Source organism: Chaetura pelagica, unplaced genomic scaffold (assembly GCF_000747805.2).
Source record: "Chaetura pelagica isolate M959 unplaced genomic scaffold, ChaPel_1.0 scaffold68, whole genome shotgun sequence".
Classification (NCBI taxonomy): Eukaryota; Metazoa; Chordata; class Aves; order Apodiformes; family Apodidae; genus Chaetura; species Chaetura pelagica.
Genome location: NW_009954407.1, coordinates 2086514 through 2103585, shown reverse-complemented (window position 1 = coordinate 2103585; position 17072 = coordinate 2086514). Strand labels below are relative to the sequence as shown.

Here is a 17072-nt window from a genome sequence, read left to right as displayed (position 1 = left end):
CCTAAGTATTTAGCCCCATAATCAGTTGAGAAAAGAACAGTTCTCCAAAATATTTACCCTCAGTTTTGGATGTGGACCAAGGAGATTTATTAGTAAGCATCTTTTAACAATAGGACTTAACTTCTGAAAATACCCAAAGCCTCCAATGTTCTTTCCCTCCTTTATTATTGATTAGGTATTTGTAGTCAATATTTTGTTTCCGGGACCTGGACAACTTGCTGGATCAGCCAAAGTCACACTTCACCTCAGGCTATGAAAAGCTTGAATGAAAGGAACATTAAAGTAGCAAGAGTTTCCACTATGCTGAGCTGTAACTAGGTCTTTCAGCTCTTCTAGCATTTCTGTTCCAGGACAACTATTTCCTTCCGGTTTCCTTCCACAAATTGAATATCCTTGCCAAATTGCTTAAAGGGAGTTTCAAACATCTGGAAAACAGCATGAGGAGATTGCAGTTTCACCTTATTTCTTTCCTGTAGACTAGACATTTTCTTATTTAGTTCTGAGATTAGTGGATTAGAATGTTAGAGCTATATTAAGAATGCACTGCAGCTGTCTCTCAATTTCTCCCTTGCACTTACAGGAGAAAGTTGATACTACGAGTACCTACTAATGTTAGGTGTAGATTGCAGAGCATTCAACAAGGGGAGAGAAAAGAGATATGGAATAAGATTAACACCTACTAATGGATCTACATTGACACATCTCAGATACTAACAATGTTAACTCAATTATAAAGCCATTGATTATTACTTCAGACAATATCCAATTTATAGATTATTACTGAAAATTTGCACTTAGAAAAACTGAGAAGCTTGTTGGCATCTCTAAGAAAATGGAAAGAGTCATCCAACTCAGTGACACTAATATTACTGGTAGCCTTAAGACCAATCCATTATTTATAAGAAAGCTTATGTGCTGAACTACATTTTAGGTACAATATTAGTTTCAAATGCACAGGATTCAATGACTAGCAAACAAATTTGTTTGCTTCTTAAGTCACTCTGTAATCCTTGAAGTTAAGATGACCACAATGTTTCCATTCTAGGACATCTTTTTAGTCCTTCAAATGCTATTCCAAGAAGACTTCAAGTTCAGAAGGATCCTTCTGTAGAAAATGCTTTAAATTAAAAACAACTTGTCATTACTTTATTTACCTCTCCCGACTTAAGATGTCTATAAGAGATCACTCTTCCTTCTCTTCCACATTCTTTAATAAACTATCCTACAATGTTGCTAGTATTTCAGAAATTCACAGAACATTTGTCTCTGGCATGTGCTGCTGCTGCTTCTCTACCATCCAACAAACTTACTTTAACAATAGGTTGCCAGTCTTTCAAATGCTTAAAAATCTGGGACACCTTGAGAAGAAACACTGGCTGTGGCTTGGGCTGAATATCCAGAGATCTACACAGCTGGAAAACTGAGGAGCCTGGTTAACTCTGAATCTATTCTTCCATCTGCAAAAACCCCCAAACCAATATGCATTTATTAAAACTCACTAAGAATGAGAATTAAGTCTGACTATCCCTCTGTAAAACTCTTAGAAACATGGTCAATATTTACCCATAGATGTCTGACCATAACATTGTTAAAGAAAACTTTCTTGAAAGGTTTTCTTCATCTAGAAAAGGTTGTTGGCGTATCTGCTCCTCTTGTTTGATATAAAGGCTTTAATATTAAAGTAACTACTTGGAATACCAAAATTCTTTCATACTTCTAAACTATAAGGAAAATCATTATTATTTCAAGTTACTTTTAATACGGATATAAAACATGCAGACTTAACTAGTTAAGCTTAAGTCAATAGCAAAAATTATTTAATAACTAAGCAAATTCAATTGCGATCTATAGAACAGTATACTGGGCAAATTACTTAATTGATATAGACACATGCTGAAATCACTCTGCATACGGAACACTCGCCTTCAGCATCAGAAAACAAACATTTCTGCACTTTCATTCTTTACCTACAGGATTAGTAAGTATAATTTTAGGCAGATGCAAAATAGCAAATAAAATAGTCATGAAATATATTTTTTTAGACAGCTGGATACATTAGCTATCTTCAGGAGATACTTCCTTAACCCATTTCTGATACTGTGATTTTTATCCATCTCTGGCCAGTTTCCTGCAAGGAGATATCTACATTCGCTTCAGACTATGGAAAATTTATTTCAACCAAGTACAGAAAAAAAAAAGATAATTTAAAAAAATGGGATGGAGTAGAGGGACAGTAAAGTCACGTGCAAGATGTGGATGCATCTTCTCTGAACAAAGGATTATCAGTGTTATGGCACCAGTGCAGTTATTCAGTATGCTGTATTCTACTGTATCTATATCCATACAGAAACTTACCAAAAATTTTTTGCTTGGAACTGATGGCTTTCTATGCAAGCAATAATAGTCTGCTGTCCATCAATTGTTTTACCATACACCTGAATTAGAAATGAAAAACAAAGAGTTAAAGTTTCAGTATCTGTCTTGCTCAAACTGCTTAGAAATACTTAGTTCTATTACTATTACATAAGCTGTAAAATTTGCTTTTAAAACCACTATGGTTCTTACATAATATTCAGTACATGAAACATTAAAGTGCAGATTACAATGCAGAAAAAATTAAGATCAGAAAATATGATGGTTAAGCATCTTAACTGTAATTTTATATTCTGCAAATTCATTCTTCTGCAACTAGAGGAATTTCAAGCCTATTGCAGTAACTGCCGTGACTATATATATTACCAGGTGTGTTTCAGATACCAGTTACTCTACAACTAAGTTATGATTTAAGCCTTTACAGAGTAGCGAAAAGGTGATTAAAAGGATGGTTTTGGTCCTCTGTCCAAAAAAACTAAACTAAACTAAACTAAACTGAACTAAAAATTATCTCAATGAACATGCAATTTTGTTTCCTTTACAGAAGCTGAAACTGATCTGACTGTCTGGGAATCCAATTCAACTTGTTAACTCAGCAATTGATCTTTATTTTTTTATCTAGCTAATTTTTCCTTCGGGTTAATACAAAGCACAGGACATCTATCATTAGATTAGTCTGCTGAATTTTAAATAGTCATAGGGCTCCTAACAGGAAACGAATGCTATTTTGGTCCAGGTTTTATTTTAAGAAGCCACCAGAACTCACGAGAATCTGATGGTAAGTACATACAGCACTCTCATATACAGGAGATGTGATGGAGAGAAAACAGTTTGCTTTACTGATGTTTTTGTCAGTGAACTGAATCAAAACAACACAGACATTTGTATCTCATGGATTATTATTTTTTTTAAGTAACCATCCAGGTAGCCAGGATCAAGGGGATCAACCTGCAGTAATCTAAGGAAAGTCTTAATGTAAGAAATTTAAATAAAAATTCTTCAGAACTGAGACTAAGTCATCACTATGACCTACAGTAATCACCCACTTGCAATCCAATAACTGAAATATTAAACTCTTGAAGCTTTCCCTCATTTCTCTGTATGAACCCTTAACAGCTGAAACCACCTATTTTCCTGCTTTATGAAAAGTTACACTTCTATTTTAGATTTTAATCTCTAGTAGTACCATGGTTATATAATGTAGTACTTACTGTGCAGACACCATTTGGGTAGTGTTCTTTCACATATGCTTTCATTGCTGTTTCAACTGAATTTCTCCAGGATTCTATGGCATTTTCAACTTCGTGGGGTCTAGGATCAGTAGCCTCCTTTCTTAAGTGATCAAATTTAAAAGAAATCTTGTTCTTGGGATCCAAAAATTTTCCATTTCCCAAATCACCATGTTCCGTTATCAAAACCTGTATTACAATATTTTAGTTAACAACATTTGCTATTGAATAAGGAGACAAAAAAATACCATGCCAAATCTAATTACATCCTATGTTTAACTGGAGCTTGCTCATATCCAAAGACTCACATTTTGAGCAAGACATACAGATAGCAAGAGAGGATGAGTCTAACAGGACACACTGACACAGGAAAAAGCCCTGAATCTTACCCTCTTACTGCAACAAACAATACAATATAGAAATTTGTCTTCTAATACTAAAGATGGAGCAAATTGCTCTCCAGCTGCAAATCAGGTCTGACTGTATTTGGGACAACACAAAAAAATTTCAAGCTCTTTAGATGCCATAAATGATTAGCTTACAGAACTAGTACTATTGAAGGGCCATAATCTCTGTATTTGGCAGGAAAGATGCATTTATTCTCATTTTCTTGTCAATGTATGTTCCAATACTAGAACTTATTTAGCAGTTTAATGAACACTGCAAGTATTTATTTGTATTCATACCTGTTCATCATAACCGTCAATTTTTACTGGAGTAAACTGGTCCAAGTTGTACTGTGCAAATGCACTACAAGAGAAAAAAAAGCCTGCATCAAGCACAATCTTTCTCCTATAAGAGATTTCATACCAACTAATAATTTGAGCAATGTGCATCAGGAAACTGTATCAAATTGTATCTAGCAAGCCCAAATTATTGGAATCACCTTGGTTCACTCTGTGTTGGCATTACAGATTCCAACCACCATTACACAATGATTTATGTTCAAAAGTTACCTGATACAGACAAACACATAAGCTTTATGGTAACCCATAGAAATTGGAGGAACAGATAAAGTTTAAATTCCTCAAGGATCCAACTTACTAAGCCAGACAACTTCATTCTTACAGATTTTGGCATAAATATCTCTTTAAATGAATCATTTATTGACAGTGAAAGTCTTACTGAAAACACCTTGCTTTTAGGCAACTAAGTATGTGTGGCATCTGGTACTTACTGGGCTGCTCCTTCCCTGAGAAGATTGTCATTATTAAGCAGCAACCGAACATCTGAAACAACATAAAAGTACAGTTAACGCAGAAACTTGTTTCAGTCACATAATCTGTCAACAGACTGTAAAAAACAAAGAACCCAAAACACCTCACCCCCACGCAGATTACTAGGTAGAAAATTTATTGCTTCACATTTCATAATATGGCTGAATAAAATGAGAAGAGTAGCCTGGAAATGGATTTCTTCCAAAGCAATCTGGTAAGCAGATATAAGCTATATTCTACAGGCAGTGTGACAGCTCTAGGAATCTGTCAAAGTAGTTTTTAGAGAAGTTCCGAGTAAAAACAGCATAGGATTCAAACAAGTTCACTTTTAAGATGTAAACTACCAAACCCCTCACACTGTATTGATGGTAGTGGTTTGTGTATTTTGATGACACTTACATATATATATACATATATATATATAGTAGGTGTCGTACTTGTTCATTTAAGCCTTATAACTTTTGTTCTTGTTTCTTAATGACCCACAGTAGTTAGAGCACAATATATCACAAAACCATTTCTTCTACCATCATAAAAGAAACATGAGTGTAAAGTAAATACCCTCCTCAGATTGACTTTATTTTTACTATGCAGTAATTTTTTTTGTATGTACTTGACTGCCTGCCTTATTATTTACTAGGCAGTATTGTAATAATAATTTAATGCACTGATCATTAATTAACATTAGTCTCATAACTTTTTTAAGTCTTCTCAAGATTCCCAAGATATGATGCAACTGAAAAAAAATTCCAGAATTTGAAGTATTTTTTCTTTTAAAAAAACATACTGAAACACCAAACAACAAAACACCCCAAATGGAAAAAAACCCAAACAACAAAGCCCATGAAAAACAAATTTACAAACCCGAAAAAACCCTAAGTCAAACCAACCAACCAAAAAAAAAAAAAATCACACTTTACAGAATTTGAATTCAAACATTTCACTCTCTTTTTTTAAGAAGCCAATCTGAATCTCCTTGAACACTGGTTATGCATTTATGATCAATTGTTTTATTATGCATTCTGAACGTATTATACACTTTTATTGACCAGGCGGCTGCAACTATGAACTTGCTTAACACTAATGTTTATAGCAGTACTGCTATAAGAAATTTCATTAACCTTTGGGAGTTGGGTTAATGAGCTGGCTCACCTATAGGTCATTTCACAAATGCAGTACAACCTAAGTTTAAATAATAATTAGCTGGTCACAATTTAACTGAAAAACAAGGTACTTCTAAAAAACATTATGTATTTAAACAAAGTTAAGCTGTCTCCAACCTGACACTGATAAAGGTTAGTACACTCAAACTATTTCTTTACTTAAATGGCACCAGAGCTATTTGTAAGCTACAGCTACAAAATGTATGCCCTCTTACATATGTATGCCCACCTACCTTGATGCAGGACTCACACAACAATTTTTTAAGACAAGTAACACCTCAGGTTAAAGTTCAGGCAACAATAGTCGAGAGAAGCTAATTTCAAGCTTCCTTTCAACTTATCAATACACTCTGTAAAATTAACTGTTCCCAGAATTTAAAGGTTAAAAAACGTTTAGAGAAGATTAATATTCTTTTCACAACTAGCATTAAGAATTCGTCCTTTGCATATTCAAGGTTAAGTATTTGTATGAATGTTCCTTCTTTAAAAAACAAAAAGACAAACAAAAATCCCCCAAACATTTTAATTATAGCTGGTTTAATTTCTGTTGAAAAATTTAATTGTCTATCAAAGACAAAAATAAAAAAAAAAGAGTACTGTGTCTTCTAAACAAAACCCCTAGCAACTGTTAAGTCATGACTGATTAAAAACAGAAAGAAAACTCATTCTCACATTACAAAGAAAAGTGGCACTTTCCTCCTTTTGCATTTATACTCCAAGCTGTCTTGTGACTGCAAAGTTTATTATGCCAAGCTACAAAACCAGCTCTTGCAGCAAGTTGCTAAAATATAAACTACATGAAATTCAGGAGAGTAATTGGCCATACAACTGTGAACATAGATGCCTTAAATGAAAGGGCAGAGTAGACAGATACTCACCGTTGAACACCTCATTGAATTCTCCAGGAGGAGCATGAATTATGAATTTTGCTGCTATACGCACCTGAAATACAAAAACAATTACGTGGTTGTATACATTTGTAGTAATTCCTATTCAAACCAAATATGCATTGTTTAGCTTTAATACCCAGACATAAAACTGTACAACTCCCACTCCTTCATATATTTGCTCACATTATTTTAACTACTCTGACTTTGTTAGAAACACAGAATATGAAGTTCCACCTCTTCAAACAGAATAGAGGAGATTATATGCAATGGAAGCAGACAAAGAAATGGAGTCACTCATGTTTTGTGTTACTGGCAAAAGGAAAAAGATTAATATAACATATCAGATCTATTTCAGTCTTCAGTCCCTGGATGCCTAGGACTCAATACACATTCCAAGAGAGCCAAAACCCACGATGAAGATATATTCAACCTTCAAAGCTTCTTCTCTAATTTTATTACGCATCCTATAGTTCTAAACCTCCCAAAAGGCCCACAGCTAGACAGTAATTGATAGATTACATAAAACTGAAAACATTTGCGCAGACACTAAAGCATGTAATTTCACCTGCATCTACTTGTAATGCCTCTTCATTCCACAGTATAAGCAGATAAAGTTTGGAAAAACACCCTGAGAACTTATTTCATAGAAATCCACGAGCAACTGACTTCGCTCTCGACTTCTTGCAGACAAAATACAGCGTAAGTCAGTGCTTCCACTGAAAGTACAAGCACCTGCCCTGGTTTTCTCCCTCCTGCCTGCACAAGCACTTGTACAACTGCCCAGTGAGCAAAATCATTTTGGTTTTTTTTGATGTCACTATTCAAATACAGGATACCACATGAACCATACTTTACATTTCTAACACCTTCAGTTATGTTACTATGGGATAAAGGGCTGGGAGATTTTGTGTCTGCACTCTCTGGGCTTCCAGTTTGAAATTAAGATGCTTCAGAAACACATGCTTCATGAACAAATACCTGAAAATTAGCAAAGAATACTTTACATTTACATACGTATATACACTTGAAACTACAAAAGAATTCTCTGAGCATGCTAGAGCTCCTGAACAGACTTGTAAATAGCTTTTGTAGTCAAGGGTAGCAATATAGCCAGTGCTTAGGACACAGGTTCTTGACAGGGCCCAAGTTTCAGACCAGTTTCCAGGAGAGATGGCTCAGGCTCAGAGTGCCCCAGAGAGTTCTTAGCTGCCTCATTAGCAGCGTTCAAACTTCAGTGAGACCACAAATGACTAGCCTAGGCAGCTTTCTGCTCACTAACAGTGCGCAGTCACTCAGAGCTAGCTCATGGAAAGGCTGTCAGTTCCCAACTTTCTAAATTGAACGCTACATTTTGGATTTCAGACAGTTTTTCCCTGCTGCCTCCAATCAGAACTCCTCTTTCCATGTAATCATAAATTTGCATTATACTGAGGTAAAATACCACAGGGTTTACTCTTCTCAAAAGAGACAGAGTGGCAAGAACATATTCTCCTATGGCTCTTATTAAAGCACTGGCCCAGGTAAGAAGAAAGTTAACTTGGATTGCCTCCTTTGACCCAAAGGAATGTAAACTTATCTGCATTAGCCAGACTACCCCAACCACCAGTCTGAACACTTTTTTGGATTAAGGAGATGCTCCATACCTCTTCTGCTAAAGTCAGAGCACTGTGTACACAGGTCTCCAAAGGACACAAAAATAGCTAACCTACAATACTATTAAACCACTCATGGAGGAGAAGGGCAAGACAGGCTCCAAGGCTGTATTACCCAGACATTTTATTGAATGAGCAATTAACAGTGTCTTGGATCAGACTTGAATCTAGGCCTCATACCTAAAGGCAGGTATTTAGCTGTGCTTTCAGCATGACTATCAGGCTGACTACCCACTCAAAGTTAGACAACAGGATATTGTTTCTTGGTTTCGACTTGACTTCAGGATGTGAACAGGACTGCTTACCCCTGCCAAGGCCAGGTTAGCTCTGGGAAAGCAGAGGAACAAGACTAAGACACATTTTTGAGTTCTGAAATAAACAGCCCATCAGTTTTAGGCTGGGCAGTGGCTAGATGATCAAAATTTAGCAAAACTTGAGTGCCCAAACTGTACTCTAAATGACCATGTACTAGTAATATATGTAAGGTGAGATATTAAGTCTGTACTAAAACTGGAGTAAAACCTCATTTTTAGCTGTATTGGTAATATAAAATTGTTTTTTCTTTCTACATTCCCAGTAACAATTACTCATAGCTATAGTATGAGCAATATCAATTGAGAAGTATTCAACAATAACAAATGTTTCTTTAGCACAGATCAACTTACTTTTAATGAATATTTTGCTAGTAAATTCACTTACTCAAAGATTTTTTCAGGTGATTATTCATCACAGATGCCCCTTTTATAGGACAGATAAAAGCAATCATGTAAATTTGCAATGACATTTCATCAAGAAGTATAAAGTATATTCATGCTTATGGAAGGAAAAATCTCACATGTCTTATAAAATTGACTGTCAGTTTAAGACACACTGCATTTTGTTAACCTACCTTTGTGAAGTCCATTTAAAACTAGTCCACTTTTCTTCAGCCGTTAAACCAAATTAACTTATGTGTGGAGATGAGTATCTGAAAAAGCCATATTTGCCCAACTCATACGTACTAGAAGCCTATACAAAAGATAAAATCCAGTAGTCTCACTTATTACATAACTAACTGAAAAGGCTTTAAGGCTTCTTTCTTGCCATTGAGTTTTTCCAGAAATAAATGGTCTACTAGAAATTTCTGTTTTCCAAAACCAGACTGATACTGAAGGATAAAACAATACACTTTCATAAGCCTCAATGAGATTAAGATCTCCCCCTTTTGGCAGTAAAAGCCACGGGTTCAGTTACCCTTTGAGGAAACAATTTTAAAAAAGGACACTCCATAAAAAATGTGGTGTTTATGGGTAAACTAAAAAAAAAATGCACATACAGAAAGAGCCACATTACTTGTAATACAAAGTAATACTGCAATATAGTCCAAGTAAGCTAGGAAGTTATTTTTTCTGAAAACTGTTTAATAAAACACTTCAATCAGATACACTATAGTTGAAACTAATACTGGTTACTCAATACATAGAGACTTAAAAAAATTGATAAGCACTGATTTGAACAAGTCAAACTAGAAACAATGTAACATTTTAGAAGTCTAAATAACAAAGCTTTTTCCATTCAAGACAACTACACCTTCATACACAGTATAAAAACCTTATACATGTATCAGCAAATTAGGTTACAGTTCAGTATTTCTTTAGAAAACTCAAAAAACAAGACTAAGAAAACACCTGAAGTTTCTCCACTTACTACACTTAAAACACCACCTGAATTTTAAGACAGTGTTTTATGAATGTAGTTTCCAAGATCAGCTTTACAGTCACTGTTTTCAGTGACATGTCTGCAGAGCAGCATGCAAGAAAACACCTCCTTTATTTCACAATCTGATTTCTCTCAAGTTATTAGATACACAGAAAAATCCTTATTCTCTACCTTTTTCAGTTTGAGACATTCATAGCTTTGTTTTATTTTAAAGAAGTTATACATAGTGACTTCAAATGTCCCCAAACTACTCTTCCTGTTTCTGGCACATCGGAACTGACACTGCTTGAAAAAGCCCGACCTTCAGTGCTGTGTGTGCCTATATATGGTCATGAATCCAGAGCTCGAAGAAGTGCAGGGGCTCCCCACGCCACCGACAGCTCTGCTAAAATATGCTCATTCCTGATAATCAACTAGAGTACACCTAACGATAACTGAGATGTTAAAATTTACATTAGCTTTTCTCTCCCCCCCTCCTACCCTTCTTTCTTTCCCTCTTCCTAACTTAACTGAAATACAGTTGTATTTGCCAGGCACTATTGACAGCTCAGTCCTTCAATCAACAGCCACGCTGTGCCGGAAAAATGTGCTGGTAAGCAAGATGCTGTGAAACCACACACTTTGCCCTTACTCTTTCCTACACATCCCTTATATCAAGTTCAGTTGCGAACTCCTTGCAGCAGACAGACCCACCCTTCCTCTACACTCATAAAAGGTTAAAGTTTACTGTTCCAGAGCAATAAAAATGAAATAATGAAGTACATACTAAAAGTCCTTCTCAAGTGAAAACTGCATTAAAAACTAAAGGGGGTGGGGAGAAAAAGGTAACATAAGACCTCTACAATACATCCACTCAATGACAACTTCTTTGTCAATCACAGGGAAAAAAAACCCGTAAAAGAGCTTGCAACACTTTTATCAGTGATTATAAGACGTTTTATAGCAGGAGAAAGACATCATATATCATGCATTTATATTCTGGATTTCTGCAAGCACCCTTGCTTCCTTACAAAACAAAACAAATCTTCCACTTACAGGAACTTACATTTGGCAAAAAGTAGATGAGAGACCACATGTAGGAGAAGGGAGCTCTTTGGTTCTGCTTTAGGAACAGTAAAGAGTCCAGAGAGCCCTGTTTCCAGAATCAGGCCTTCTGCTGTAGTTCTGGTTGGTTCAGGGAGGCTTTCTGCAGCACTAAATAAATGGCTTGGTCTTGATCCCCTTAACTTTATTTACAGGTAGCTACAGAATGTCTCACAATTAGCTTGCAGTTACAGAAATAATGACACGTATAAGCTGATTCAGACTAGGTAAGCTCCAAATCTCTCAAGACCCTGTAACTTACACACATAATAATACTAGGATCCTGCTTGTTCCTTCTGGAGTAATATTGGACGAATAACTAGTTTTATTGGGTTCTGAGTTTGATTAAAACTTTGAGTCCAGCTGAGCCATTATTTTTCAATATGCAGCTCTCCTTTCCAATGAACAAAAGTGCTACGACACCTTTTATCAGTCAAAATTACTTTGCATTGATACATGTAGTGCACCAAGCAACACAGTCTAAGGTTCTCATTTGCAAGACACAATGTCTAAGGACAGTACTGCAAACACCAACATACGTTCTTTAAAAGGGTTTGCAAACTCAAAAACTAACTGGCTTCTCCTTTTGCCAGGTAGATACTTTGTATTACTGGCTCTAATTGCTCATTAAATTCTTAGCTTAGATACCCCCCAGGATGTTATACCAGCAATTACAATACATGTTTTAAAATTCATAAAAAGCTGCAGCTGTTTCTAAAGTGGCATAAACTGACCTAATACTGTGCTTCTGCCACCGCAAAAAGGACTAACCTTCCTGCCTTCTCCCAGATAAGCCCCACGATCCATTTTTACAAACTTATTTGAAGCACCAGTGTTCATTCATTTTTGTGAGCATCCAGAGAAGTACATTGATCTAGCTAAAGAAAAGTTTAAAAAACAATCAATTTCTTAAGAGAGTTTAAAATAACTTTTGCTTCTTGCCTCTTAAGAGTTTAGTGAGGCGAATAAGCCTTCAAATGGCCAGGAAAGCACTGAAAACATGTATGTGAGAAAGCAATTACTCCATGTTGGCAGCAAACTTTCTTCTCAGCTTCTCACAGAACCTCACCCATACCCATGCATGTAATTTCAGGTAGTGAAGAAGCATCCTGAAACATGGGGCATCTCACACAGACATAGAACACAGGCAGTGTGACTCTAGTAGAGAGGGAAGGAATATAAAAAGTAGCATTGCAACTCTTTTCCTGCCAAGCTCAACTGAAAAATGCACTGTAGTATTGAATTCACTTTTGCTTCTGGGAGAGCTGAGGAAGAAAACACTGCAGAAATGAGGTTCTGTGGCACAGGAAAGGAGGGGCACATTCCATGCCTATGGCTTTGACTGAACAGACATTTCCTTCATAGTAATGCCTGAAGCTGCATTGCATCTGTCTGAAGCGGCATTGCATCTGTAGCACGTGTGTTTTCCTCAATTATTTTAAATACGTAATTATTTAAGATTATGTAACAGTACCAGCACTTAAAAGTGGTGCAAAAAGTAAACCTTACACAGCATAAGGTATTCTAGCTCCATTCTTTCTACCCAAGGAAGTGACTCAAATAATGAGATTTATTTTCACAAAAAAACAATTTTGAAAGGTGCTGATTGTTTCACTGTAGGCCCTTTCTGCAACAGTGTATCTAAATATTATAAAAGTATCCGGATTAAAAATCACTTTCCACACCACATCATATTAAGACAAAGGATTTAAAAAAACAAACCCAAAACAGGACTTCTAAAAGTCATTGTTCCAAGTCAGATAGCAAAGAGGAATACAAATACCATGTATGTTACTTGGATACTAAACAAATCTACCTAGGGGGAAAAAAAAAGCTAGATAAATTTCCCTCATGTAGTTTTGCAGTTACTTGAATTACCTCTAACTGTACCTAATTGGACATCTTTTTATGTCACACACTTCCTATATTTTAATTCAGAAAGATAGCAAAAACCTGTACTGGTTTCAAATTAGCAAAGCAAGTATGTTTTGTTTGTAGACATTAAAGGATCAAGACCAACCTGAAACTTCAGCTTCAGCTAACGCCATCGACTACTAAAAAGCTCTGGATTAAAAAAAAATTGCTGTAGTTGTAATACACATATGTATTTCTCCAAAAGTCTATGTCTTCTCAGGAGTTGGCTTGAAAACAAGCCAAGAAAACCACACACACGCAAAAGTAATTCTAAAGTGCTTCACATCCCAATTTGCCATACAGAACATTCTAACTGCAGCATCTTTACTGCAAGTTTTTTGTCTTTAATGTAGTAGTTCTTTTCTAGATGTACATAAGATCTTGTGATATGAGCAACCAGGAAAAAAAAAGAAAAAGAAAAAAGGTTAAGAACATCTCAGGTTAACAACTTAGACAAAAGTTGCTTTCAGTAACTTTCAAAGGGCTTTGAGAATGAAAGCAAAAAAAAAGAAAGACCAGAAAAAAAAATAATTAATAGGTGTGTTCAATAAAGCACCATTAAGTTTCAGTCTCAAAAGATTACACATTGGGTGCCTTAAAATGTCAGTATCTGAAACTATGTAATTCTTTGGTACTTCCTAGTTCTTTCTAGTCAAGCCCCAACATACATAATCAACTCAAGAAACAAAATACTGTTTTGAGGAGCACGCTAAAGGCTAGTACTCCCTCTGCTAAACAAGTATCTCATACAATTTGACAAAGGTCTAATGCAGTCATTGGTCTGATGTAACTTTTTGAGTAAATCTTACTCATAAAACCTTTAGAAGCTGAAAAATTCCTTACTTTGCTTATGAATCAGATACACAACAAACAATAAGCATGAAAATATCTCAGAATTTCCTTGCAAAATTCATTCATTGAAAACTGAAAAAATAGTACAATTTTACATTCAGTGAAAAGCAAAATCACCAACTTTTGTTGGAGAAGTAAAAAGTATAAGAAATTACTAAGACTTCCCAAAGGAAAAAAAATATGGCATTATCTCCCACATACAGAAGCAAGATGTTCTGTCAGCCCAATACAAGTGCTGCTCCTCAGCTGCAGCAACTAGACCCCTTCTTCTCAGCTATTACAGAGTGGTAAATCCTATAACCTAAAAAGCACTTTGTTCATATTTGCACAGCATTCTTCCACTACAAAGCCTAGATTTTTTAAGTGATCCTTTCTACTACTCCAAGTTCATTATTTATAATTAGTTACTCCAAGGACATCAAGCCTGGATTCAATAACAGTAGGGAGAGAAAAGGAAAAAGATTAGAGCTTGCTATAGAAAAAATGTCTTTATTAAAAGTCACAGAGTAAGGTGTCACCTTAACTGTACATTCTCCCTCACAATTCCAGTATCTCAGGATCTTGAAATTCTCTCTCAAAGTTACCTCTTAGTTTGAAAGTATTCAAAATATTTTGCATTTCAGCTTTTAACTCAAGGATAAAAAAGAGAGTAATCTGCTTTCATTTCTGCCTGAGCAGTTCAAACTTCTTCACACCCTACTTTCAGAAACTATTATACAGTGCTGCCCAAGAAAAACCCACTGATTCACTAAATAATGTAGCTAAAATACTTCTCCTCCTTTCCGGCTGCCAAAATTGAAACGAACCAAAGATGGTATTTCACAGCAGAACTGTAGGTTGATCTCAGTGTTCATGGGAAAAAGAACCTTACCTGTTATATCACAAATTACTCTAGGTTCATTACTGGATCTGCCAATAATCTGTTCTATTACTCTTCTCTATTTTTGGTTCAATTTGTTTCTCTTACCTACTTAAACTATGAGGTTTCCTGGGTAGCAAAATTCCACAAGAGTTCTGTGAGCACAAAGGCAGCAAGAACAGGGCTTCTGATGCTCCTGAGGTGTCACTGCATTATAAATACTCCTTGACACGATAAAAGTCATAATCCACAGAAAATACCTAACTATTCAAACTACTAATAACAAAATATGAACTGCAGTTTTGGAAATCACTGATCTTATATTTAGAATAACATGTTTAATTTATATTCATGCTTGAGGTTCAGATAATTATTTTTTAACTTATCAGAAATCCAGACTGTTTTGCTTTGCATAATAGTTTTCTATGGAGGTGCACAGTGAAAGACATGCAGCATTGGACACAAGTTGCAAAAATAGAATATTAGGAAAAATTTCTGGCCATGGGTGAGGTCAAACATTATAACACATCACCCAGAGAGGCTGTGCAGCCTACATCCTTGGACACAGCCAAAACTCAAAGTGCAAGTTCCTAAGCAACCTGATCTATATTGGCTCACTTTGACCAAGAAGCATTTGAGTTACCTCCAAAAGTTTCTTCCAGCCTGCGTGACCCTACAAATAAATTATTATTTGCAGTTATACATACAGCATATAATATTTTTTTCAGACAGTGTTGATAACTTCTGTTATTTCATAACAAAGTTATTACAATTTATGTTCTGTCCTTCAAACTCAAGGGTATTGATACCCTTTAAAAAAATGAGTCCCTAACTCAAGACAATAGACTGTGGTATCTTAATCTTGGAAGGACAACTATATAGAATTCCATGCCAGTCTGAGATGTACTAAGAAATTCCTCCTTCTTATTAAAGAATTCATGCAAAGTGTTACCAAAGTGTAACTGTTGAGTAACCTTGCCTTTGTAAAAACAATTCCTACCACACAACTTCTGCCACATTTCACTTGTGGAAAAATGCTGACTTTTACAGCTTAAATAATTTAGTAAATTAAACAGAAGATATGCTTAAACAGTAACCAAATTATTTCACATTTAAGTACTAAAGATTTTTCAACCTTTCATTGGAGACTGCTACATAATTTCCAGTTTCGTTCAGCATTTAAATACAAATAAGAACCAGAGAGCTCACAAGGCCCTCCTGCTAGACACACTAGCAAAGCTGCACTTTTAAATATAAAACAAAGCATATGTTGATAAAGTACTAAGAAAGAACATTAAGAACACTTGCAAAACTTTACCTTAAGTTTACCTTATAGATTACAGTGCAATTATACCCCAAAAAGTCTATTCAAACCCTATGTCTACTCCAACAAATTATGGTTCTAATAATCTATTAACTCCAATTCCCATTCTGGGCAATTCTTAAAGTCAGAATTGGACATCCTCTCAAATTGCACTAGTACATGTAAAGATTTTTTTTGTTACATTTTTGTAAAAAAAAAATTCTGCTAATGCTTCCAGAGCAGTTTTAGGAAAAAGGTTTATATTTGCATCAAAGAAAACACCAGTACCTCACACATAGGTGGGCTTGTATATGAAAGTGAGATCTGCCGTCAATGTATTACATTTTAAAGATGAAGTTATATGAGAGAATGCATGTCACTGGCATAAACTTTTTACCTCAAAACACTAGCTAAAGAAACAAGTTTTCCTTAATCTAACAAAACTACTGCAGAGGTTTGTTGCTGTAAGATGCCCACCTTTATTAAATGGTAGGTTTTGACACCTAATCTAAGTTACACAATGCACCAGGAAATACCTGGAAGCAATGCTGGCTCTTTTTCACAAACAGGACTGCTTCCTCCTCAGAAGAGAAGTTCTGCTCTTATTACAGCAAACTGACCTACTGTTAAACCCCACCTTCCTGAACAAGTGGAACTACAGAAATATAACCATATTGAAAGAGGTGTGGCTCCTTTTTTAAAAAAAAAAAATGTTTGACAATTCCCATATCTATATGCTCAGCACTTGAAAGAATGCAAGAGCTAGTTTTGCAATTAAAAAATTGGTGTGTTATCCTTTCGTAGGAGGATTCTCCCCTTTCCTCCCTGAAGGCATCCTG

General features: G+C 35.5%; 1 protein-coding gene across 1 annotated transcript in view; it reads right to left on the bottom strand.

Annotated features, from left to right (window-relative positions):
• Positions 1-13353, bottom strand: part of CAPZA2 (capping protein (actin filament) muscle Z-line, alpha 2) — a 21799-nt gene extending 8446 nt beyond the window's left edge. The window contains exons 1-6 of the mRNA XM_010004322.1: positions 13326-13353; positions 6861-6971; positions 4780-4831; positions 4289-4352; positions 3585-3791; positions 2356-2435 (exon numbers count right to left, since the gene is read on the bottom strand). Of these exons, the coding sequence (XP_010002624.1) occupies positions 2356-2435; positions 3585-3791; positions 4289-4352; positions 4780-4831; positions 6861-6971; positions 13326-13353 (542 nt within the window). The remainder of the gene's footprint in view (positions 1-2355; positions 2436-3584; positions 3792-4288; positions 4353-4779; positions 4832-6860; positions 6972-13325) is intronic.
• Positions 13354-17072: the final 3719 nt, after the last annotated feature.